The sequence below is a fragment of the Dasypus novemcinctus genome, chromosome 1 (assembly GCF_030445035.2).
Source record: "Dasypus novemcinctus isolate mDasNov1 chromosome 1, mDasNov1.1.hap2, whole genome shotgun sequence".
Lineage (NCBI taxonomy): Eukaryota > Metazoa > Chordata > Mammalia > Cingulata > Dasypodidae > Dasypus > Dasypus novemcinctus.
The window spans coordinates 104,457,295-104,484,387 of NC_080673.1; the positions used below are offsets into that span (position 1 = coordinate 104,457,295).

The 27,093-nt window shown below is 36.5% G+C and overlaps 1 protein-coding gene across 4 annotated transcripts in view; it reads left to right on the plus strand.

The window, feature by feature from the left end:
• The first annotated feature begins 1,052 nt into the window (after positions 1–1,052).
• The window catches only part of LOC101433248 (sperm-tail PG-rich repeat-containing protein 2), a 103,538-nt gene continuing 77,497 nt past the window's right edge, over positions 1,053–27,093 (plus strand). For 2 of the 4 annotated variants that reach the window (XM_071215534.1, XM_071215536.1), the window contains exon 1: positions 1,110–1,518. In XM_071215534.1, coding sequence (XP_071071635.1) covers positions 1,410–1,518 — 109 coding nt within the window. In that variant the 5' untranslated portion in view covers positions 1,110–1,409. Of the gene's footprint in view, positions 1,519–27,093 lie in introns of all 4 variants that reach the window. The other 2 variants (XM_071215537.1, XM_071215535.1) reach the window with 2 other exon arrangements.

A 27,093-nucleotide genomic window follows, 5' to 3' on the forward strand; every position in this document is an offset into this window, starting at 1 on the left:
TATGAAGAGCACCGCAATGCATCTTTCTCTTTACCTCTTAAATCTTTTGAGTAAATAAATGAATTATTCAGCCAGCTATTGAGTAGAAAAAGGATATTATAGATACATCTTTGAGGAGCCTATAACCTTGTATAAAGAGTAGGCTAACATTATGTGGCACAATTAGACTACAATGAAAACACAGAGTCGAGTACCACACAGTGTACTTTAGAGTATAAACACTATAAATACCTGGAATCAGAGAAAAATCAAAATACTGAAGCTCATTTAGGGGCAAGCCATGGTCAAAATTTGATTTGAAGCCTCTAAGGATGGGTAGAATCTGGGTAGGTTTGTTGCTGGAAAAAACAGCCTGACCCAACTTTGAGGTGGATTCTGACGTAGATTCTTCAAGACTATCTGTGCAAAAGCCAGGCTCCTCTGGCCGAAGGTTAAGAGACCCATTGGTTTTGTGGGGTAGTATGGGCTTTCTTAGTGCTTTCGCTTTGTTTTACCAACGGTGATGAATCTACGTTGCCATTGGTTACCCGTCGGGCATCTGACAACAGAAGCAGTTTTCCGTCATCTGCATCAGGTGGTGAGCCTTTCCTCTCCCTCCGGTTCCCGGTTTCTTATCCCTGCCTCCAATCTGAGTTTCTTTTAGCACAGTTTGTATTATCTATGGGATAAATTTAGAGGTGCTTTTCCTCTTTCGGTGAGAATATAGCTCAGGTAGGAGTGAGGGGGCGAACTTGCGAAACTCAGGCTCTGCTTCGCGCTACTCCTTTTCTTTCAGATCCTGATGAGTTTCCTCCCAGTCGAGGTGATTTGCAAGGAAACGAATCCAGGTCAAGTTAGGTCCAACCTCTTCTAGCGCCTTTTATAGGGCTTTTCTGCACAGTGAAAGAGCCCGGGACAGAAACCAATAAGTGTCTTCAAAGGGACTCCAAAACCCCGTCCGCCCTCCCCGTCCTTCGGGTCGCCGAGGGCGGCTCTCAGAGCGAGTCGAGGCGGCGCTCGGCTCCGTGCGCATGCTCCTCCGGCTCGGGCTGAGAATAATAGCTTCCAAACTCACTTTGCAGTCGCGGTTCGCCTCTTCCCCTAGGCTTCCGGTTTGGAGAGAAATAGGCGGAGCCATGGCCGGATGCACAGTGGCGGGCACCTACTCTCTTACCTTTCTTTGTAGGAGCGGCTCAGTGGGGGTGGCGGGCGGAGGGGTGCGTGGCGCTGTTGTTCCCTTTTCCGGGGGTTATCTATCCGCCGGGATGAAGTCCAACACCAATTAGTGGGTGGCAAGATGTCTTCTACGCTGGATTATTCACCGAAGTTCTGTTGTAGACCTCCTCAGACTGGTGTCTGTTCCTTTCCCCCCACGCTTTCTCTAGCCGACTTGTTCTATTATCCCTTTTCAGATCCTTCCCTGGGTCATCATGTATGACCGGGCTCCCAGATTGCTCAGATTGGCTGAGGGTGGCAGCACTGAGGTCCATGTGGGTCCAGGATCCTACCAGGTACCTTTCCCGAAGCAGCAGGTTGCAGGTAAGATGGAAGGAAAGCCAGTCCTTTTCATGTGCCGCGCACCTCACCCTCAGCTTTGTGGCCGTGAGTTAAACATAAAGCGAACTTCCATTTATAACAGCACTTTTAAAGTGTAACTAAATGTCAAGCCTGCCGATGAGAACTGGTAAAATAATTTGTCTGATATCACAAAGCTAGTAAGCGTTTGGCCAAGACTTTTGATTCTACAGTTGTTTACTACATCACACTCTGAATTTTACTGCCTAGATGTAGAATTTTGATTTCCTGGCTCTGTTGAAAATGTGAGTCTTCAAATCCCATGTAACACTTTCTTACTTCCTGCTGTCTTTTCTTTATAATTGTCTGCCTCACATACCTTTTGTAACATTAACCAGAGACATTTATTTAACAAGATGTAACTTTCATAATTCTATTTTATATTATCATTTAAAGATGGTCCTCTCTTTTTCCAGCTGTGTGCGTGCTGTCTGACCATATCTGCTGTCCTTTGTGAAATTCCTTTTGGACTGGACTTTGTAAGACTCCCTTTTGCCCACATTCTGCAAAGACAAACATGGGGATGGAGTAGGGATGGATAAATATTTGCTCTTTTCTTTTGTTTGAAGGTAGTGAGTTAGCCAAATATTTAATAAATATTTTCAATTTGCTTTCTACTTTTTGTATTCTGAGGATTTTCTGGAGCTTAATACATATCAAATGCTTTTGCCCTTATTAACCTACATTTTCTCTATACCTACACTATGTATTTTTAAACAAATGTTATGGTCACATAACTGATCAAATTAGGGTTGAATTAGGTTTCTTTGGGAAGGTTACAGATTTGTCTTGTCAGTGTTTTAATATTGAATTTTACTGCTTTCCCCCTTCTGATATCAGTATTCTTGGAACTTAACTATGTTTGCCTTTACTTGTTAATAAAATTTTATTGAAGTATATCATTCATACGTAAACATACATAAACATTAAGTGCCTAGTAAAGGTTGTGAACTTACAAAACAAACATGCGTAGCATCATACCTGGCTCCCATAAATTAACCCACCACCATCACCTTACATGGTTGTGAAACATTTGTTACAAACTATGAAAGAGCATCATCAAAATATTCTGTAATCCATATCTTACATTTGGTATATTTATCCCCCAACCCACCCAGTTATTAACACCCTGTATTAGTAGTATATATTTGTTATTGTTAATGAGAGAACGTTCTCATATTTATTCTGTTAACTACAATCCATCTTCCACAACTGGATTCCCTGTGTTATACATTCCCATGCTTTGTATAATCCATTCAGAGTATACACACAGTGGCTCTCATTTTCATCACAGAGTTGTGCTGTCATAATCTCAGTCAATTTTAGATCATTTTCATTATTCCAAAAGGAAAAATCCCATACTCTTTTACCCCCTCATTGTTCCTTAGAATTCTTACATGTTCTTTGCACTGATGGAAAAATATTACAATATTACCATTAGCTATTGTCTATTAGTTGTAGTTTTCCTATGTATCACCATATTCTTAACACTGTAAAAGAAGAACATTATTTGTACTATTTTGTACAAGATAGTACTATTTGTACTATTAGTGCTATTGATTACAATCTTCATCTACCACCAAAATCATGTAAATTATACATACCCTAGATTATTCTCTAGTTTCCCTTCAATTGAGGTTTACATGGACAGACTATTTTTTTAGCCACAATCACATTTATAAGTCAGCCATGTTAGTTATATTCACGATAGTGTGTTACTATCAGTTCTTTTCATTTCCACACTTTTACAATAAACCTTATGAAAAATTCTACAATCATTAAGCATCAGTTCCCATTCTCAACCCACATTCTATATCCTAGTAACCTATACTGTAGTGGTAAACTCCGTGAGTTTACTCATTGTATTTAGTTCGTAGTAATGAGGCCGTACAGAATTTGTCCTTTTGTTTCTGGCTTATTTCAGTCAATATAATATCCTTAGGGTTCATCCATATTATCATACACATCCCTATTTCATTTCTTCTTATACCTGAACAGTATTTCATTGTATGTATATACCACATTTTGTTTATCCAGTCATCTGTTTATGGACTTAGGCTGTTATCATATTTTAGTAATTGTGAATAATGCTGTGAGCATCAGTGTCCAAATATCAGTTTGTGTCCTTGCTTTCAGTTCTTCTGAATATATGCCTAATAATGGGATTACTGGATCACACAGTAGTTCTATATTCAGATTCTTATGGTACTGCCAAATTGTCTTCTTTAGAGGCTGCACATTCCATGTTCCCACCAACAGTGAAGGAGTGCTCCTATTTCTCCACATCTTCTCCAGTACTTGTAGTTTTTCTTTTTAAACTAATGGCCATTCTATAAGGTATGAAACAGTATCTCATTGTAATTTTGATCTGCATTTCTTTAATTGCTAGTGATGTTGATCATTTTTTCATGTGCTTTTAGGCCATTTGTATTTCCTCATTGGAGAAATGTCTTTTGGCCATTTTTAATTGAGTTGCTTGTCTTTTTATCATTGAGTTGTATGATCTCTCCATAGAACATGGATATCAAACCCTTATCGGATATATGATTTCCAAATATTTTCTCCCATTGTGAAGGTTGCCTTTTGCTTTCTTGACAGAGTCTTTTGAAGAACAAAAATGTTTAATTTTGAGGAGGTCCCATTTATATATTTTTTCTTTTGTTGCTTGTGCTTTGGGTGTAAGGTTTAAAAAACTACTGCCTACCACAAGATCTTGATATTTGCCTACATTTCCTTCTAGGAGTATTATGGTTGTAACTTTTATAGTTTTTTTTTTGTAGTGCATACACACATTACTGAGTTTTGCATATTAATCTTGCATCCTACCACTGTGCTTAAATCATCTATTAGTTCCAGTAGCTTTGTTGTGGATTTTTCAGGATTTCCTAGATACAGGATCCATATCATCAGTGAATAGGGAAAGTTTTACTTCTTCCTTACCTCTTTGGGTGACTTTTATTTTTTTATTTTGCCTAATTGCCTTAGGTAGAACTTCTGGCACAATATTGAGTAACAGTTTGACAGTGGGCATCCTTGTCTTGCTCCTGTACTTATTGGGAAGGCTTTCAATTGTTCACCATTGAGTACAATGCTAGTTGTGGGTTTTTGTATATGCACTTTTCCATGTTGAGTGAAAAAACACTCCTATATCTTGGAGTGTTTTTATCCAGAAAGGAGCTGTATTTTGCCAAATGCCTTTTCTGCATTGATTGAGAGGATATGATTTTTCTTCTTCAGTTTATTAATGTGGTTTATTATACTAATTGAATTTCTTGTGTTGAACCACCCTTGCATACCTTGGATGAAACCCACTTAATCATGGTATATAATTCTTTTATGTGCTTTTTGGATTTGGTTTGCAAGTATTTTGTTGAGGATTTTTGCATCTATATTCATTAGTGAAATTGGTCTGTAATTTTCTTCATAGTATCTTTATCTGGTTATGGTATTAGGGTGATACTGGCTTCATAGAATGAGTTTGGTAGTGTTCCTTCCTGTTCAATTTTTTTGAATAGCCTGAACAAGATTGGTATTAATATTAGATCTTTAAATGATTGGTAGGCTCTACCTGTGAAGCCTTCTGGTCCTGGGCTTTTCATATTTGGGAAGTTTTTGGTTACTGTCTCAATCTCTTTATTTGTGAGTGGCTTATTGAAGTCTTCTATTTATCCTAAGGTCAACATTGTTCATGTGTTTCTAGGCATTTGTTCATTTTATTTATGGTTGTCTAGTTTGTTGGCATAAAATTATTTATAGTATCCTCTTATGATCTCTCTTAATTCTCCCATGTCAGTGGTAATGTCCCCCTTCTCATTTCTGTTTTTATTTATGTGCATATTCCCCCTTTTTTTCTTTTCAGTCTAGCTAAGGATTTGTCAATTTTGTTAATCTACACAGAGAATCAGCTTTTGGTTTCTTGGTTCTATCCATTTTTTCTTCTTCTTAATTTCATTAATTTCTGCATTGAGCTTTATTATTTCTTTTCTTTGGCTTGTTTTGGGATTAGTTTGCTGTTCTTTTTCTAGTTCCTCCAGGTGTGCAGTTAGTTCTTCAATTTTAGCTCTGTTGATATGTTGTGTTCTTGTTTTCCTTCATCTTAAGATATTTACTGATTTCTCTTGCAATTTCTTCTTTGATCCACTGATTTTATTTAAGAGTGTGCTGTTTAATCTCCATATATTTGTGAGTTTTCCCTTTTTCTGTCCATTATTGATTTCCAGCTTCATTCCATTATTATCAGAGAAAGTGGTTTGCATGATTTCATTCTTTTAAACTTTATTGAGACCTGTCTTGTAACCCAACATATAGTCTATCTTGGAGAAGGATCCAAGAGCACTCAAAAAGAATGTGTATCCTGCTGTTTTGGGAGTGTGCTGTTCTATAAATGTCTGCTAGGTCAGTTGATTTATCATATTATTCAAGCTCTTATTTATCCTCTGTCCAGATGTTCTATCCAATGCTGAGAGTGATGTATTGAAGCCTCCAACTATTATTGTAGACACATCTATTTTTCCCTTGATTTTTTTTTGGAAAATTTTTTTATTTTTAAAGGAACTTTAGATTACATAAATGTTACATCAGAAATATAGGGGATTGCTATATACCCCGTGCCCTCCCACCAACACTTTCCCACATTAACAACATCTTTCATTATTGTGGTATGTTTATTACAATTGATGAACACATAATTGAAGTTTTGTTACTAACCATAGACTATAATTTACATTATAGTTTACCCTTTGTCCCACAAATTTTATAGGTTTTTGACAAAACGTTTAGTTACCTGTGTCTGTCATTGCAATGTCATGCACGACAATTGCAAAGTCTCCAAAATGCCACCATGTTACACCTGTTCTTCCCTATCTCTCCCCTCAAAACATCTGGTGACCACTGCCTTTATATTAACAATACAAGTTCTTCCATTGCTAGAATAATAATAAATCTATAATAGAATAATAGTAAGTCTACTTTAGTCCACTGTTAATTTCCCAGTCTTGAAGATTTTGGGATGATGTTGTCTACTCTTTTTCTGATTGAGAGGGGCCTTAGATCCCATGGGGTAGATGGATGGAACTATCTTGCTTGTAGTTGTAGACACTCAGTTTTTTGGGATGGGCATTGTTTTGTTAGTTGTACTGGGCAAGCCCAGTGAACTGAAGAGTAGGTGTTATAACTCTGATGAGATTAAGGGCTGACCTGGCATATAAACAGACCTAAGATTCATGTGTCTGAGACATATATTTAACAGGTATAGTGTTAATTATGTGTTCAAATAAAAGGGGCAGAAGAGCCATGTGTAAGGAAATTATAAATGAGCCTAATTGTGTTACACTGGGGAATACAAATTCCAAAGTAAGGCCCACTGACAGGGTGCCTAATTCCTGAGATTATCTGACCTTCTTATAGTCTCTAGAGTCCACAGGAGCCCTGCTTTTTGAGATATTGTTTTCTGTGGCAATCATTAAGATCCTGCTAAGATATACATAAGTTTAAACTCTGGAATGGCCTCCTCACTCACTTTGAAATCTCTTAGCCATAAAAACTCATTTGTATTTAATATCTTGGTCAAGGTCTTTTTCCAGATGCATTGCTAGTTGGTGCTTTGTAATCATCCCTTGGTTTCAGGGAGGCTTATCCCGGGATGTCATGTCCCAATTGGAGAGGAAGGTAGTGAGTTTATTTGCTCAGTTGGCTTAGGGAAAGGCCCACATTTGAACAACAAGGAGGTTTTAGGAGTAATTCTTAGGCGATACATAATACAAGGCTAAGTTTCAGTTTTACAAAAAAAGGTTCATGAATACAAACATCAGCATCAAGGGCTTGGCATAATGGCCTGTCCTCCTTCTCTAGGCACCACACATTTACTTGGAGGATTCTTGCCATCCATTAGAGAATGTAGCAGGACTTCCCAAGATGGGAATTCACTGTTCTTTCTGTTACTGTGTGGGTAACACTTGAATGTATTCATATGCCTTAGAGGCCTAACCCAGGTGTACCCCTCCCCACACATCCCCTCACCACTGACAACCTACACCAGTGATCCTCCCCTGCCACAATTGTGACTGTTTTGCAATCCAAAACCTCCCCCAAAACAAAGCCAAAACAATAACAAAATAAAATAATTAAGGAAATAAAATTATTAAAAAATGACAATAAAATACAAAAATACAAAATAAAAAATAAAAAAATTTTAAATTCATTGTCTTTCTTCACTATAAGATCTTTTGTCTTTTATGTACAGTGACAATTTCTTCTGTATGTTCCCCAGTATCTTATTTTTTTCACTTTATCTTCAAAGAAGCTTTACAGTACAGAAAAGTCACATAGAAAATATGCAATATACTCAATGGCTTCCCCTTCTCTCACTCTCTCCTATTAGTAATATATTACATGTGGACGGTACATTTCTTATAATTGATATACAAATATTGGAGCATTGCTATTAACCATGGTCAGTGGTTTACATTATGGTTTACATTTTGCACCATATACTTTTATAGGGTTTGACAAAATTTAAAATGGCCTGTATCCATTATTGCTAGATCATGCAGAACAGTTTCAAGGCCCTAAAAATGTCCTATGTCCCATTTATTGTATTCTTTCTTGCCCTTCCCTTCAGAACTTATGATAAGCACTAAGTTTCGATTTTTGAAGGGTAATGTTCATACTGCATTCCTTCTTACAGCTGATAAATATTCCATTGTACATATTTACCACAATTTGCTTATCCATTCATCTGTTGATGAACACTTGAGTTGCTTCCAGCTTTTGGCAATAGTGAATAATGCTGCCATGAACATTGGTGTGCATATATCTGTTAATGTCCCTGCTTTCATTTCTTCTGGGTATATACCCAGCAGTGGCAGTTCTATAGTTAGCTTCCTGAGGAACCACCAAACTTTCCTCCACAATGTCTGTGCCATTCTACATTCCCACCAGCAGTGGGCAAGTGTTCCTTTTCTTCCACATCCTCTCTAACACTTGTAGTCCTCCACTTTTTTTTTTAATAGATGCCAATCTAATAGGTATAAGATGATACCTATTATAGTTTTGATTTGTATTCCCTAATAGCTAGTGATGTTGAGCATCTTTTTATGTGATTTTTAGCCATTTATATTTCTTTTTTGAAGTGTCTATTAAAATCTCTTGCTTATTTTTTAAAAATGGCTTCTTTGTCTTCTCATATCTAATATGTAGGATTTCTTTATATATGCTGGATATTAGGCCCTTATCGAATAGATGGTTGCCAAGTATTTTGTCCAATTGAATAGGCAGCCTTTTCACTTTCTTGACAAACTCATGTGAAATACAGAAGGTTTTAATTTTGAGGAGATCCTATTTATCTATTTTTTCATTTGTTGCTTGCACTTTGGGTGTAAAGTATGAAACCATTTCCTACTACAAGATCTCGTAGATGTGTCCCTACATAATCTAGGAGCTTTATGGTTTTGGCTCTCATATTTAGATCTTTGCTCTATCTAGAGTTAATTTTTTAAAAATATAGGGAAGTGAATTTGGCTCAACCTGGGTTCAAACCCAGGGCCTCCTGACCCATATGGTGAGCTGGCCCACGCACAGTGCTGATGAGTGCAAGGAGTGCCATGCCATGCAGGGGTATCCCCCACATATGGGAACCCTACGTGCAAGGATTTGCCCTTCAAGGAGAGCTGCCGGGTGCGAAAAAAGTGCAGCCTGCCCAGGAGTGGCGCTGCATGCATGGAGAGCTAATGCGGCAAGATGATGCAATAAAAAAGAGACACAGATTCCCAGTGCCACTGACAAGAATACAAGCAGATGCAGAAGAATACACAACAAATGGACATAGAGAGCAGACAATGGGGGGTGGAGTGAGGAAGGGGAGAGAAATAAAAAATCTTAAAAAAAATGTGTATTTTTATTGAAGTATATCATTCATACATGAACATTCATAAACAATAAGTAGGTAGTAAAAGTTGTGAACTTACAAAATGAGTGTATAACATCACACAGGAGTCCAATACATCACCCCTCCACCAACACTTCACATAGTTGTTCTATGTATACATTCGGTACAAACTGTGCAAGAGCATTGTCAAAATATTATTAGAACTATAGTCCATGCCTTACATTTGGGGTATTTTTCCCCTAACCCACCCTATTTTAAAAAAATAAATAAATTTTATTGATACATATTAATAAAACATACAATTTATATGAAGTGTACAATCAGTGGTATCTGGTATAATCACATAGTTGTGCATTCATCACTTCAGTCATTATTAAAGCATTTTCATTACTTCAATAGTAATAAAAAACAGACAAACAAGAAAATTCCTTCCCTTTGAGTTAATTTTTGTATAGGACATGAGATGGTAATCCTCTCTCATTCTTTTGGATATGAATATCCAGTTCTCCAAGCACCCTTTGTCGAAGAGGCCGTTCTGTCCCAGTTGAGTGGGCTTGGTGGCCTTGTCAAATATCAGTTGACCGTATATGTGAGAATTGTATCAGAACTCTCAGTTCTGTTCCATTGGTCATGTCTATCCTTATGCCAATACTGTGGAGTTTTGACCATTGTAGCTTTGTAGTATGCTTTGAAGTCAGGAAGCGTGATTCCTCCAATTTCTTTTTTTCTTATTCAGCACATTTTTGGCTCTTTGGAACCCCTTGCCCTTCTAAATAGATTTCATAAGTATCTTTTCCATTCAGTAAAAATGTAATTTTTATTGGAATTGCATTAAATCTCTAAATCAATTTGGGTAGGACAGACATCTTAATGATGTTTCCAATCCATGAACATGGAATATTCTTCCACTTATATAGGTCATCTTGGATTTTTTTTTAAACACTGTTGTGTTTTCTATATACGATTCCTTTACATTTTTAATTAAATTTATTCCTAGGTATTTGGTTCTTTTAGTTACTATTATAAATGGAATTTTTTTTCTTGATTTCCTCCTCAGATTGCTCATTATTCGTATACAGAAATGCTACTGATTTTGCAAGTTGATCTTATATTCTGCCAGTTTATACTCTTGTTTATCAGTTCTAGAAGCTTTCTATTTATGCATATAGTGAAATTTTTACTTCCTTTCTAATTTGGGTGGCTTTCATATCTTTTTCTAGCCTAAGTGCTTGAGCAAAACTTCTATCACAATGTTAAATAAGAGTGGTGACAGTGGGCATCTTTGTTTTGTTCCAGATCTTAGAGGGAAAGCTTTTAGAATTTCACCATGAATATGTTGTTAGTTGTGGGTTTTTCATATATACCTTTTATCATTTTGAGGAAGGTTGCTTCTATTCCTATCTTTTCAAGAGTTTTTGTCAGGAAAGGATGCTGTATTTTGTTGAATACTTTTTCTGCATCTTTTGAGATTATCATGTGATTTTTTTCTTTTGATCTGTTTTTGTGGTATATTACATCGATTAATTTTCTTATGTTGAACCATCTTTGCATACCAGGGATGAAACCCAGTTGGTCATGGTATATAATTCGTTTGATGTTCTGTTGAATATAATTAGCAAATATTTTGTTGAGGATTTTAGCATCTAGGTTCATTAGAGAGATTGGCCTATAGTTTTCCTTTTTTGTGGCATCTTTGTTTGGCTTTGGTATTAGGGTGATGTTGGCAACATAGAATGAGTTAAGCAATGTTCCCTCCACTTCTATTTTTTGGAAGAGTTTAAGCAGGACCGGTGTTCTTTCTGAAATGATTGGTATAATTCATTTGTGAAGCCATCTGGTCCTGAGTTGGGATGTTTTTGATGACTAATTCAATCTCATTCCTTGTGATCCATCTGTTGAGTTCATCATTTTCTTCTTTCATCAAAGTAGGCTGCTTGTGTGTTTCTAGAAATTTGTCCATTTCATCTTCATCCAGCTGTTTGTATTCAGTTTTTAAAAGTATTCTCTTCTGAAACTATTTCTGTGGGATCAGTGGTGATATACTGGCTGTCATTTTTTATTTTATGTATTTGTTTCTTCTCTCTTTTTTTCTTTGTTAGTCTAGCTAAGGGTTTGTCAATTTTATTAATCTTCTCAAAGAACCAGCCTTTAGTTTTCTTAAAATTTTCTAGTTTTTTAAATTATCAATTTCACTTAGTTTTGCATTAATTTTTTGTAATTCCTTTCTTTCTGCTTGCTTTGAGATGAGTTGGTTGCTCTTTTTCTAGTTCTTCCAGGTATAAAGTTAAGGTCTTTGAGTTTAGTTTTTCTTCTTTTTAAAATATAGACATTTATGGCTGTAAGTTTCTCTCTCAGCACTGCTTTTGCTGCATCCCATAAGTTTTGATACATTGTGTTGTCATTTTCCTTGTTTTAAGGTAATTACTGATTTCTTTTGCAATTTGTTCCTTGACCCACTGATTGTCTAAGATTGTGTTGTTTAACTTTCATATCTCTGTGCATGTTCTGAGTCTCTGCCCCTTACTGATTTCCAACTTCATTTGTTTGTGGTCAGAGAAATTATTTTGTATAATTTCAGTCTTTCTGAATTTGTTGAGAATTGTTCTGTTACCTAGCATGTGGTGTATCCTGGAGAATGATCCATGTGCACTCAAGAAGAATGCATATCCCACCGTATTGGAGTGTAATGTTCTGCATATGTCTATTAGGTCTAGATCCTCTAACGTATAATTCAAGATCTCTGTTTCTTTTTTGACCCTCTGTTAAGTTCTGTCTAATGGTGATAATGGTGTATTAAAGTCCCCCCAATATAATTGTAGAGGCATCTGTTTCTCCACTTAGTTTTCCCAATATTTACCTCATATATTTTGAGGCACCCTTGTTAGGTGCATAACTGTTGATGGTTATTCTTTCTTTTTGATTGTTTACACCTTTTATTAATATATAGTATCCTTCTTTGTCTCTTACAGTAGTTTTGCATTTAAAGTGTATTTTGCTTGATATTAATATAACTACTCCTGCCCTTTTTTGTTTTTTGTTGGCATGTAAAATCATTTTCTAACCATTCACTTGCAACCTCCTTGCATCCCCAGGTCTAAGGTGAGTTTTTTGTAGAGCAAATAGATGGGCCATATTTCCTTATCCATTTTGCCAATCTGTGTCTCTTGATTAGAGAGTTTAATCCATTAATATTCAGTGTTATTACTCTGAAGCCATTACTTACATTAGCCATGTTTTCTTTAGGTTTATATATGTCATAGATGTTTTTATTTTTCTTTTTAGTTATTCTTACAAATAGTCTTCCTTCCTACACTCTCCTCCAACCCTCTCTCTCCTTTTTTTCCCCTTTCAACTTGCAGAACTCCCTTTAGTACTTCTTGAACGGCAGGTTTCTTTTTGGCAAACTCTCTTAATTTCTGTTTATCTGTGAATATTTTGAACTCTCCCTCATTTTTTAAATTAATTTACTGAAGTATATTACTCCTACATAAATAAACAATAAGTGTATAGTAACAGTTGTGAACTTATAAAACAAACATATAACATCATACAGGATTCTTATAACTCACCCTGCTACCAATACCCTGCGTTGTTGTTAAACCTTTTAAACTAATGATTAAAGAGCATTGTCAAAATATTACTACTATCCAAAGTATTTTCCCCCAACCCACCCTATTATTATCTTTATATCATTTTTTAAATATATGAACATACATAAACAATTAAGCATATAGTAAAAGTTGTGGACCTAGAAAGCAAACATGCATAACATCATATAGGGGTCCCATACATCAACCCTCCACCAACAGCTTGCATTGTTGTGAGATGTTTGTTACAAATTATGGAAGAATATTGTCAAAATCTTACTACTAACTATAGTCCATATTTTACATTTGGTGTATTTTTCCTGCAACCCACCCTATTATTTTTTTTAATATGTTTTTTATTACAGAGTTTGTAAACTTATAAAACAATCATGCACATGTGTAGAATTCTCATACAGTGTCCCTTCACCAACATACCACACTGTGGTGGAATATTTGTTACAGATTATGAGATAATATCATCAGATTATTACCACCAACCATGGTCCATAGCATACATTTGGCATACTTTTTCCATACCCTTCCACTATCAATACAATAAATCTTTGGCATTGATGCAAAAATATTACAATATTACTGTTAATCATAGTCCATAGGTCACACCAATTGTATTTTTCCCATGCTTCTTTACATTCCTACCACCCTGCAATAGTGACGTACATCAGCTCTAGCTCACAGAAGGATACTCCTGCATTTGTACCATCAACCACAATTCTCATCCTCCTCTGGGTTCACTGTATTATTCAGCCCCTAGATTATTCTCTAGCTTTCTTTAAAATAAGATTACAACCCTAGACTACCCTTTTCAGCCACAATCCCATTTATAAGCTAGCTGCTACTCACTAATGTGTTATCATCAACTCTATACATTCCCACACTTTTACAGTCAACTAAAATGTCTACGTACATTAAGCATCAGTTGTCCTTCTCAGCCCTCTAACCTCATAATAACCTATACTCTAGGTTTTAACTTCATCCTTTTATTCTTCTTATTTAGCTCATATTAATGAGGCCATACAATATTTGTCCTTTTGTATCTGGTTTACTTCACTTAGCCTAATGTCTTCAAGATTCATTTATGTTATCAAATGTGTCCCAATTTCACTTCTTCTGACTGCAGCAGATTATTCCCTTGTATGTATGTATATACCCCATTTTGTTTATCCATTCATTGGTTGATGGATTCTTGGGCCATCTTTTGACAATTGTGAATAATGCTCCTATGAACATAAGTATGCAGATGTCCATGTCCTGGTTTTCAATTTTGGATATATTCTTATTAGAGGAATTCCTAGATTATATGGCAGTTCTAGATTTAGCTTCCTGAGGAACTGCCAAATTGTCTTCCACAGAGGCTGCACCATTTTACAATCCCACCAACAGTGAAGGAGTGTTCCTATTTCTCCACATCCTTTCCAGCATTTACTGTTTTCTGTTTTTTTTTAATAATGGCCATTCTTTGCGGTGTGAGATGATATCTCATTGTCGTTTTGATTTCCATTTCCCTATTAGGTCGTGATATGGAACTTTTTTTCATGTGCTTTTGGCCATTTGTATTTAATCTTTTGAGAAATGTCTGTTTAAATCTTTTGCCCATTTTAAATTTGGATTGCTTGCTCTTTTATTGTTGAGTTGTATGATCTCTTTATATACAATGGAATTCAAACCCTTATTGGATATGTGGTTTCCAAATGTTTTCTCCACTGAATGGGCTGTCATTTTACCTTCTTGATGAAGTTCTCTGAATCAAAAAGGTGCTTAAGTTTGAGGAAGTCCCATTTATCCATGTTTTATTTTGTGGCTCATGCTTTTGGTGTAAGGTTTAAGAATGCATTGCCTGCCACCAGGTCTTGAAGGTGTTTTCCTACATTTTCTTATAGGAGCTTTATGGTTCTTGCTTTTATATTTAGGCTTTTGATAATTTTGATTGTTAATTTTTGTATAAGGTATGAGATAGGGGTCCTCTTTCTTTGGCTATATATATCTAGTTCTCCCAGCACCATTTGTTGAATAGACTCTTGCCCCAGTTGTGTTTGACAGGCTTGACAAAAATCACTTGACCATAGATGTAAGGGTCTGTTTCTGAGCCATCAGTTTGATTCAACTGGTCTCTGCATCTATCTATGCCAATACCATGCTGTTTAAACACTGTAGCTAGGTAATATGATTTAAAGCCCAGAAGTTAGAGTCCTAAGTCTAGGAAGTTGCTTTTCCTTTTTAAGATGTTTCTGACTATTTGGGGCCCTTGCACTTCCAAATAAATTTGATAATTATGTTTTCCACTTGTTTAAAAAATGCAGGTGGGATTTTTATTGGGATTGCATTGAATCTGTATATCATTTTGGGTAGAACTGACATCTTAATGAAATTTAATCTTCCAACCCATGATCATAGAATGTTCTTCTAATTTTTTAGATCTTTTTGATTTCTTTTAACAATGCATTGTAGTTTCCTGAATACAATTGTTTAAATCCTTGGATAAGTTTATTCCTAAATATTTGATTCTGTTTTTATAGTCCATGTCCTTTGATTGGGGAATTTAATACATTAACATTCAATGTAAAGGCATTACTTCGTCCATTTTATCTTTTGACTTTCTATTGTCATATTTTACTGTTATCTGTGTTTTTAAAATTTATTTTTATTTTTTATTTTTAAAGAAGTTTTGGATTACATACATCTTACATAAAAAATATAAGAGGTTACCATATACCCTATTACTTCCCCTGCCCACATGTTTCCACACCAACAACATCCCTTGTTAGTGTGGTATATTAGTTAGAATTGGTGAGCACATATTGAAGCATTTCTGCTAACAATGGATTTTAGTTTATATTATAGTTTACACTCTGTCTTGCACAATTTTGTAAGTTATGATAAAATATACAATGCCTGTATCCAGCACTGCAATGTCATGCAGCACAACTCCAATGTCTGAAAAATGCCCCTATATTACTCTTATTTTTCCCTCTCCCATCCCTCAGAACCACTGCCTTTATATCAATGATAAGAGTTCTTCCACTTTTAGAATAATAAGTGTATGGTAGCATAATTTTAAGTCTACTTTAATCCATTGTTCATTCCGCACTCTGCTTCTAATTGAGAGGGACCTTAGATCCCCTGGTGCAGATGGATGAAACTACCTTACTTGCATTTGTGGACACTATCTGTTCCTTGGGATGGCCATTACCCATCATCATCTCCTTGTTAGTTGTCCTGGGTGAATCCAATGAACTGAAAAGTTGTTGTCTATCTTTTTATCCTTTAAGTTATCCTTACTAATAATCTTCCTTTCTACACTCAGTTCTTTGTTTCTTGCCCATGTTTTTTCCCTTTCAGGCTGTAGCACTCTCTTGTAAATCTGATCTTTTGTTAACATACTCTCTCAGTTTTTGCTTTTCTGTGTCAATTTTAAACTCTCCCTCACTTTTGAAGGACATTTTTGCTGCATACAGAATTCTTGGCTGGCAGTTTTTCTCTTTCAGTACCTTTTTTTTTTTTTTTAAAGATTTATTTATTTATTTATTTATTTCTCTCCCCTCCGCCTGCCCCAGTTGTCTGTTCTCTGTGTCTGTTTGCTACAAGTGTTCTTCTTTGTCCACTTTTGTTGTCAGTGGCATAGGAATCTGTGTTTCTTTTTGTTGTGTCATCTTGTTGTGTCAGTTCTCTGTGTGTGAGCCGCCATTCCTGGCCATTCTTGGGCAGGCTGCACTTTCTTTCGTGCTGGGCAGCTCTCCTTATGGGGTGTACTCCCAGTGCATGGTGCTCCCTTACGCGGGGGACACCCCTGCGTGGCCGGGCACTCTTTGCACGCATCAACCCTGCGCATGGGCCAGCTCCACATGGGTCAAGGAGGCCCAGGGTTTGAACCACGGACCTCCCATGTGGTAGGCGGATGCCCTGACCACTGGGCCAAGTCCGCTTCCCTCTTTTAGTACCTTAAATACATCATACCCCTTTCTTCTCACCTCCATGGTTTTTGATGAGATCGGCACTTATTCTTATTGAAGTTCTCTTGTGTATGATGGATTGCCTTTCTCTTGCTGCTTTCAGAATCCTCTCTTTATCTTTGGTATCTATCATCCTAAATAGTAGATTTCTTGGAGTAGATCTGTTTAGATTTATTTTGTTTGGTGTGCATTGTTCTTGGATATTGATTTTTATATCTTTCAAAGGAGTTGGGAGGTTTTTGGTTATTATTTCCTGAAATATTCTTTCTGCCCCTTTTCCATTCTCTTCTCCTTCTGGGACACAGATAATACATATGTTTATGTGTTTCACATTGATTCAGTTCCCTGAGACCCTGTTCCATTTATTTCCCATTCTTTTTTTTTCTCTCTTTTCCTGCCTTTTCAAGTTCAGATGCTCAATCATTCAAGTCATTAATTCTCTCTTCCATTAGTTCAAATCTGTGTTGTATGCCTATAATGCATTGTCTTTCATTCCTATAAGTTCTGTTACTTTTCTTTGAAGGCTTTCAAATTGTTCTTCATGCTCACATAGTATCTTTGTAATATCCTTTATCTAGCATATTTTCCTTTAACTTCTTGAATTAAGTTAGGAGAATTGTGTGATCATCATTGATTAGTTGTCTTAAATCCTTTGTCTCATCAGAATATTTGATTTGTTCCTTTGACTGGGGCATCTCTTCCTGTTTCTTAGTGTGACTTGTAATTTTTTTGCTGATATCTAGGTATCTGAATATATTGGTGAATTTATTCTGTTGGTCAGTTTCTCTCTTTTGCCTTGTGGTTTTGTTTTATGGCTTTTCTTTGTTCTTTGATTTTTGGTTCAACTTTTTCTAAGTCTTTAAAATTTCCCAGCTTAAGTTATCAGTATAAGGCCAGGGACTCACTAATGGGGGGGCCCAGATCTGGTATGAAGTAACTGTAACAAGAGACTCCTAAAAGCAGTTTTTCTCCTTGCAGATTTCCAGCCCACTAGCAGATGGCACTTGTCAACACATCTTTCCACAAAGGTTATCTGTCAACTTCCACTTGCCTGTGATTGTGGTCTGGCTGGAGCCGAGATTCAAAATGTGCTCTGCTGGCCAAATTCACTAAAAAGAAACCACTGTCTACCCTCTGCTGCAACCACCCTCTTCCCAGGGAGGAAGATGTCTGTTTCCCTCTCAGTTGGATGTAGTGAGACATGAATTTTATCTAGGCTATTCATCTTAAGGTGGGGGATGGGTGCCATTAATGTGTGGGTTAGTAACTCATGTTTTTATGTTGGCTTTTTCATCTCTCTGTCCCTTGCCCACCTGGAGGATGTCAGCACTCTCCTGGTTTGCAGATTCCCATAACAACTCCTTCAGCTAGCATTTTGCCCTTCCTCTGTTGTTTTTATGAGAGAGTTGAGACCTGCTTACCTACTCTGATTCCATCTTACCTGTTTGTCTTTATTTTAATGTATTTGAAAACTAAGGTATTATAAGCCTTAATAAAAGAGGTTTCCATATACCCCACTCCCCACACCCCCCACTCTTCCCATATCAACAACCTCTTTCATCAGTGTGGAACATTCATTGCATTTGATGAATACATTTTGGAGCACTTCTCCACTGCATGGATGATAGTTTACATTGTAGTTTATACTCTCTTCCTGGTCCATTCAGTCGGTTATGGCAGGATATATAATGTCCTGTGTCTGTCCCTACAATATCATTCAGGACAACTCTAAGACCTGAAAATTCCCCCATTTAAATTTGAAGAGAAAATGACTGAGGTTCCAAAACTACCCCAAATCATCTGTCTAGAAACTATGGGAGAAGAAATACAAATGCACATTTTTCTGACTCCAGATAAATTTTCTTTGGAGCCTGTTCAGTCTGTGGTACCCTCTTCATTACTGCAAAGCTCACTTACCACCTCTGTGTCATCCATCCATCCAAAAGAAGTTGAGGATTATGTTTGTCTTTCTTATCTCCATGTGGTTGTTGGCCTGTGTTGAAAATGAATCATCAGAGAAGTGCAGGATATACTAATTGTTTCATTTACAATCAGCAAACTTTGGTTGAAGCTGTTTGAATCTTGATGAAGGAAATAAAAAAGTGAAGTTTTAAGAGACAAAAAATATTATTTAGATGAAAGGTTGAAATCCATAACTGGATTTTGGGGTGTGCCCAGGTCAAACTTTGTCTTTCACTATCCTTTTTTTTTCCTTCCCCCTTTTTTTCTTATCCTTTTTAAAAAAAAAATACATAAATCACACAAAATGTTACATTAAAAAATATCAGAGATTCCCATATACACAACTTCCCATACTCCCTACTCCTCCCACATTGACAGCTTCTTTCATTAGTGTAGTATATTCATTGCTTTTGATGAGTACATTTTGGAGCATTAATACATAGCATAGATTATAGTTTATGTTGTAGTTTACACTCTCACCAGTCCATTCAGTGGGTTATGGCAGGATATATATAATGACCAGTATCTGTCCTGGCAATATCATTGAGGACAACTCTAAGTCCTGAAAATGTCCGAATATTACACCTCTTTTTCCCTCTCCCTGCCTTCAGCAACTCCTGTGGCCACTGTCTCCACATCAGTGATATAATTTCGTCTATTGTTAGAGTCACAATAATTCTACAGTAGAATACCTGTAAGTCCACTCCATATTTTATTCCCCCATCCTGAGGACCCTGGGATGGCGATGTCCATTCCATCTTTAAATTGAGAGGGGGCTTAGATCCCATGTGGCTGATGGATGGAATTCTCCTGCTTGCAGCTGTAGACTCTTGGTTCCCTGCTGTGGTGTTTGACCTTCCTCACCTCCCTGTTAGCTGACCCGGGTAAGTCCAGCGTACTGGAGAGTAGGTGTTGCAACTCTGCTGAGACTCAGGGCCCAGCTGGCACAGAGACAGTCCAAAGATTCAAGTCTCCTGAGCATATGCCAATCCCAGGTTCAGTAAAAGTGACAGAAGAGGTGTGCATATAGAGGTCACATCTGAGTCCAACTCCATCACACTCAGGAGCACAAATTTGAAAGTAGGGCCCACTTACAAGACATTGAACTCCAGAGCCATCTGTCATGGCCATAGGTTCTGGGTATCTCTGTAGCCCTCAGGAGCACCAGTACCTGGGATTGTATCTACTTTGGCTGTCTCTGAGATCCTGCTGAGATGTGCATAACCATGACCCCTTTGATGACCTCAACTCATTTTGAAGTCTCTTAGCCATATAAACTCATTTGTCTTTACCATTTCCCCTTCTTATTCAAGGTCTTTTTCTAGTTGCATCACCAGCTTGGTAGTAATCCCTCAGCACCAGGGAGGCTAATCCCTGGGAGTCATGTCCCATGCCGTGGGGAAGGTAATGCATTTACATGCTGAGTTTGGCTTGGAGAGTGGCCACATTTGAGCAACATGGAGGTTCTCAGGAGGTAACTTAGGCACCCTGCATGGGCTTATATTTAATAACTTAAATCTATAACTTTCTTTTGATACGAACTTAACTTCAGTTACATATGTAAATATTTTTCTTTGCTTCTTTGTCCTCCCACCTTTATAGTTTTCTTTTTATTAATTATGTCTTTATACTCTGTCTATATTCTTAGATTTATATTGTTCTCCATTTGCATTTTAGATCCTATATGAAGTAAAAAGTGAAGTTTTAAACAAAAATATGGTATTACTGACATTTATATTTACCTATATAGTTACCCTTACTATGCTTTTAATTTTTGTCTTTCAGTTTCACTCTACTGCCTAATGCCCTTTCCTTTCAAAATGAAGAACTCCATTTAATTTTTCTTGTAGGGTTGGTCTTGTTACAAACTTCCTCAGCTTTCTTTATCTGAGAATGCTTTAATATCTTCCTCATGTTTGAAAGACAGCTTTGCCAGATATCACCTTCTTGATTTGCAGTTTTTTTCTTTCAGCACTTTAATTATATCATCCCTTTCCCTTCTTTCCTGCATGATTTCTGATGAGAAATTGGCTCTTAATTTTATTGCTGTTCCCTTGTATATGACATATTGCTTCTCTTTTGTGGCTTTCAGTGTTCTTTATCTTTGGCATTTGACAGTTTGACTATAGTGGGTTATTTGGGTTTCTTTGAATTAATTCTGTGTGGTGTTTGTTAAAATTCTTGAATGTGTACATTCGTGTCTTTTGTTAAATTTGGAAGTTTTCTCTAAATATTCTTTCAGCTTCTTTCTCTCTTTTTCTTCTTGGGCTTTCATAATGTGCATATTGGTGCACTTGATCATCTCTAATAGCTGTCTTAACCTTTGTTCACTTTTCTTCATTCTTTTTTTCTCTGCTCCTCAGACTGAATAATTTCAGTTGTCTTATCTTTAAGTTTATGGTTTCTTTCTTCTGCCATCTACAATTTGCTTTTGAATTCCTCTAGGTAATTAAAAAAATTCAGTTACTATGGTTTTCAGCTTTGTTCCTTTTTATGATCTATTTATTGAAATTTTTCTTGTTCATCTCTTGTTTTCCTGATTTCCGTTAGTACTTTGTCCATGATTTCCTTTAATTCTTTCAGTGTGTTTAACATAATTTTTGAAAGTCTTTGTCTGGCATGTTCAAAGTCTGTTTTTATTTATTGAATGTTTCTATTGCTCTGTATTGTTCCTTTGTACTCGTGATCTTTTCATGCTTCTTAGTATGCCTTGTACTTGTTTTTGCATACTATGCATTTTAACATTTTAATGTGATATCTCTGGAATTCAGTCACTGAGATGTTTATTCCTTAAGCTTGTATCCATCTGGTGTCAGGACAGAGAATTCCTTGAATACCGGGGTTGGGAAATGGCATTAGGAATTCCTCTATTTACATGGTTCTGAATATCTCTTTTCCACTAGGAAATTTTTCTCTTGGTCCTGGGTACTCTTTTGCAATTCTTAAAGCTAGAGATCTTCTGTCCCAGGAACCTGTGATTTGACTGCTTTTTTACAGCGTTGTAGCTGCTCTGTGAGTTGCTTGCATATGCAGGGGTAGTTCAGGACTGCAAGTCAGAGATGAGTGTTCTGGTTCAGTCCTTCAGACTGTCACCAGACCATTTGGTACAGACATATAGTCACCCAATATGTGCATAAGGGTTACTGTGTTTCATTCAGACTCAATAACAGGGACCACAGCCTACCTCTACTCTGAGTTGGGAAGGGGTTGGGGAATTGGCTAGCAAAGGTGCCACGTGATTTCCTGACTTACCATTTTAAGTTGCCAGTCACTGTCATCCTTTCACTGTTTTCCACAGCTCTGAAAAAGGTGGTTCTGTAGTTTTTGCTTGTTGTTTTGAAACTTCTGTGGAGGGATGGAAGCCTTGAACTTCTCACTTTGTCATTTGATGATATTACTTGGTTGAGTTTTATAATGTGTTTTACTTATTTCCTTTTATCCTCCAAGTTGTTAGGTCTTTTTTTCTTGCCTACTGTAAACCCATGCGCTTGTGGTTTGTTATTTTTCTTTGGCAGAAAAGAGTAGTTCAGCTTGAAGCAAATTCTATAGCAGGTGCTTTAATATACATCAGTGTTTTTATATGTGTTTTTTTAATTATAATCTCTCTATAGAGAATTTTTAGACAATTTTTCCTAATGCCCTCTCAACCATTAAATTTTAATACTGAGAAATACTGTTTATCTGTTTGTGTATTATATGTGTATCCATGCTTTAGACATAAAAAACTAAGTTTTATTTTTATTCAATGCGGGATTAAGAATGATTAAATAAAAATTTAAGTTAATTAAAAATTAAAGTGCTATTAACATTTAAGTTAACTTTATAACTGCGTTTGCTGAGTAATTTTTAGTGTAATTTACACGTATAAATTGTAATGAATCGAATGAAAAAAGAATCAAATAAATAATGAATCAAATGAATGAATAATGAATAAATAAATAAATAATGAATAAAATAATTTTTACTGAATTAACTTATAATTTTAGCTTGAGGTTAGAAAATATAATGAATGAAATAAATGAATGAATAATGAATAAATAATGAATAAAAATAATTTTTACTGAATTTAAATTTAAATTTTAGCCTGAGATTAGAAAATAACTTCAACTTAACTAGCTGCTAGATATTCATTCAGATGTCAACAGTTTTTATTTTTTATATTTTATATAATTAATAAGTTGAACACGTTTTATATAATTAAATAACAAAATTTACATAATTTTTATTTAGTTCTCGAAGCCCATTCACATGCCAGAGCACTGAGAATCAAATACTGTGGAAGAGGTTATCTTCTAGTGAAGAAAGGGTTCAAATTCCCTGTTAATCCTTTCTCCTCAGGTGTCAATATATTTTCCTTTTGGAAGGGAAGTCACCTTGCATTATGAGCATCTACTTGTATCAGTTGTGATTTGAAGGGAGATAATAATTCACCCTCCCTGAAGTCTCTACTCACTTCTTAAACTTAGATGTGTTTACGCCTGGCCAATCAAACTTTATCATCAGGTAAAGCCAGACTCATCTATCTTTTGTCTGTGATGAGTCCCAGGATCCATTTTGCCATTCTAAGTGAACCTTGGGGGCAAAGGACTGTGGCCATAAAACCTTCTGAGGCAAAGTCAGTACTGGAACTTCCTGTCAGTCTAGTGTCTACTTGTCCTTGATCTGATGGAAATGAATGATCCATCTCTCCACTGAGATCAAAGTAGGGAAAAAAAAACCCAGAATAGATAAAAAATAAAAAGTATACTGTTCCTTTTTTTTTTATTTTATTTTGTTTTTTGTTCCTTTTTAAATTCTTCTTAGTTCTTGCTTCCTGATTTTTGGGTAGGTATAACTCAACTGAGGTAAAAGGGGTGATGCTAGTGTGTTACTTGAAATTATACGAAGAAAGCTAGACCAGCCAGCCAGGTAGAGATCGTTTTTGGAAAGGATGGTATTGTTGGATAACATATATGATCCGTAGGTATTAGTGGCTTCTGTGTGAGTCAAAATAATTTCTTGTTGAGTGTCTGTATTAGTTTGCCAAAGGGCTGCTGATGCAAAGTAATAGAAATGTGTTGGCTTTTATAATGGGTATTTATTTGGGGGTAAAGCTTACAGTTTCAAGGCCATGAAAAGTCCAATTCAAGGCATGCTTTCTCACCCAAATCAGCTGCCATGTGCTGAAGCAAAATAGTGGGCATCTCTGCCTGGTCTCTGCCTTGCCCTCTGGGCTGTACTGTCTCCCAGAGCTCAGCTAAAGGCAACCAGACATAAGGCTTGTTTCTTACAAGACTCTAAGACTTGGCTGCTCTGCTTTCTTTCCATTTTCAGCTGCAAGCTATCAGGAAAATAGCTTGCCTTTCTCAGGGAACTCAGCTCTTTGAGCCTCTCCTGTCTGTCACATGGCAGCATCAAACATGGCAGAGCTCTCTTTGCTAGTCTTTCCTCTTTTAAACAGACCCAAAAGAGGGTGGAGACTCAACAGGAGTCACGCCTCACTAAGGTAGTCTAATTGAAAAAAGGTCTCACACCCACAGGAGTGGACCAGCCCACAAACATAATCTTTTTCTTTTTGGAATTCGTAAAATAATTTCAAACTGCCTCAGCATCATTGCCCTTTGTGGTACTTCTAATACTGTGGTGGATCTGAGTGTAGATCTACTGGACTATAGTAGATAGAGTAGTTACACATGTTAGATCAGCTTTTGCAGTCTTGCTATTTTATTCTAGATGTAGTTGCTTTCTATAGCTTTTGTATCTATTTCTGTAGAATAGTTAGATCAGTCCTGCCTGTGTGACCCAATGGCCTGATCATACAGGTAGGTCATGGTGAAAAAGAAACAATTGAAAAATTCATAGGTCTGAAACATGCTGTTCACAAAATTCAAAGAGGCCAATTAGAGGTTGTTTATCTTTTTCTCATGATTAGTGTTATAACAGTTTGTCTTTAATTGGCTTTAAATGAATTGCTCTTAGATCTGTGGCCCAAATAGCTGCCTAGAAGGTTACTTGATCACATGGACTTGGATATTAGAATAATTTAAGTCCTATCCATATTTGGTGTACTGTGCCTGAAGGCATGTGAATGCAAACATTTTTACTGGTGGTGTCCATAATCAAAATAATGTCAATATAATGAACCCTAGTTGGCATTTTACTTTGTGCTAAGTTTTATTTATGTTCTGAAAAGATATTGCTGGGGGTTGGGTGGGGTTGAGGAAGTTAATTAGTCATCTATTGCTGTGTAACAAATTGCCCCCTAATTTAGTGGCTTAAAACAACTCACATTTATTATCTCACATTTTCTCTCATTCAGGAATCCTGGCACATCTTCACTCAACCCACTGCTTCAAGATCTGTGAGGATTAATTTCATGTTCCAATTTAGCTAGGCTATGGTATCTAGTTGTTTGGTCAATATTGGCCTGCTTGTTAATATGAGGGTACTTCAAAATGGGATTTGCTTATCTCATCAATTGATTGAATCTACTATCAGTAAAGGTGGGGAGTCTCCTCATGCAGTCAGTTGGAGATCTTAAAAATCTTAACTAAAGATTTCAGAGGTTAGAAGAGGAATTTGGATTCAACTTCAGCATTGGCTCTTGCCACAATTTCCAGTCAGCCAGCTTATCCTTGGAATCCAGACCAAGAACTTCAGCTTCACCTTAATAAAGGCTCCAGCTTGTGATCTGCCCTATAGAGTTTATTCTTGCCAGTCTCATGGGGTCACATGAGCCAATTTCTTATAATAAATCTATAATCTGTTGTTGGTCTATTTCTCTGGCTATCCCTGACTAATACAGGGTCTCTCATAGGCTGTAATCAAGGTGTTGTCAGTATTGTAATCATCTCACCTTGGCTGTGAGAGGATTAGCTTCCTAGCTTATGTGGTTGTTGGCAGGATTTAGTTCTTTGTTTTTGGACTGGGAAATAGTACTAGGTATCACCTCTATTTTAAACCATGTATTTAAATGTCTTTTTTCCCTCCTGGTATGAGACAATACTTCATACCAGGACATGTTGGAAAGAATTATAAGTGCAGGCTCTTTTTGGTGATACATTCAACCATTTATTTAGAAAGCTAGCCAACAACTGGGTCGGTCATGAAGAATGTGACACCAGTATGTCTACACAACTGTGAACCTAAAGCATTGTTAAAAATTATTCAGGCTGACAAAATAATGACACATTGTTCCTACACAAAAACAAAAAAGATACCATAGAAGTTCAGATGTCTAGAAAGGTCAGGAATGTTTGGGGGTCCTTTCCTGGAAGCACAGTTGTGGCCAAATATTAGATCTCATCCTTTTCCTTATTCATCCTTGTACCTGTAATTCTTTTTTTATAAAATAATTTTATTTCAAATTCAAAGAAATAAAAGACAGAAAAAGGCAGCTTATAATTCCAGTCCGATTTTTATGTCAGTCCCCTGATTTTGTATTTTTGTTTTACAAGAATAGTTGAATTCATTCCTGATTTTTACATCAGCAAATCTGTTTGGCTGCTCTTCTTATTCTTCTTCCTTTTTTACAAAAGCAATTTTATTGAGATATATTTATATGCCATACAATCTGCCCAAAGTGTACCTTCAATGGGTTTTGGTATATTCTTGGCTGCTTTTCTAAGCAGGTCCTAGTTCATGTAGCTCTGCTTTTCTCTTTAATTCTGTCTCTCCCTTATAGTTCCACTTATATTTTAGTAATAAAGTATAAGCATTCAAGTGAATACTTCTGAGAACCTTGCCTCATTTTTACTGGCTACCAAAAGCCTTACTCTTTGGGGCTATCCAAAGAATAAAAAATCCATCTCTCTGGTATTTTTGAAGGATCTGGGTGTTTTGTAGCTTTGGGGTATAGTAGCAGGTTCTCTGCAGCCCTTCCCTTTCTTGGACTGTGGACTCTGCTCCTGTTCTACCTATTCCTGAGCTCATGGACACTCAGATACCAGTTATCCATCATCCCTACTGATATTAATGATCCCCAAGATGCACTACTTAAAACCTGTGCTTTGAAAATACACAGGAATAGGATTGGGTGGAATGCTTTCCTTCATGACTGCCAATTCTCATGTAAAATGGACACAGACATACAATCTATAACTAGTGCCATGTGTTGTATAAAAAGAATTTATTTGGGAAAAATCTTATTAGAGTGCAC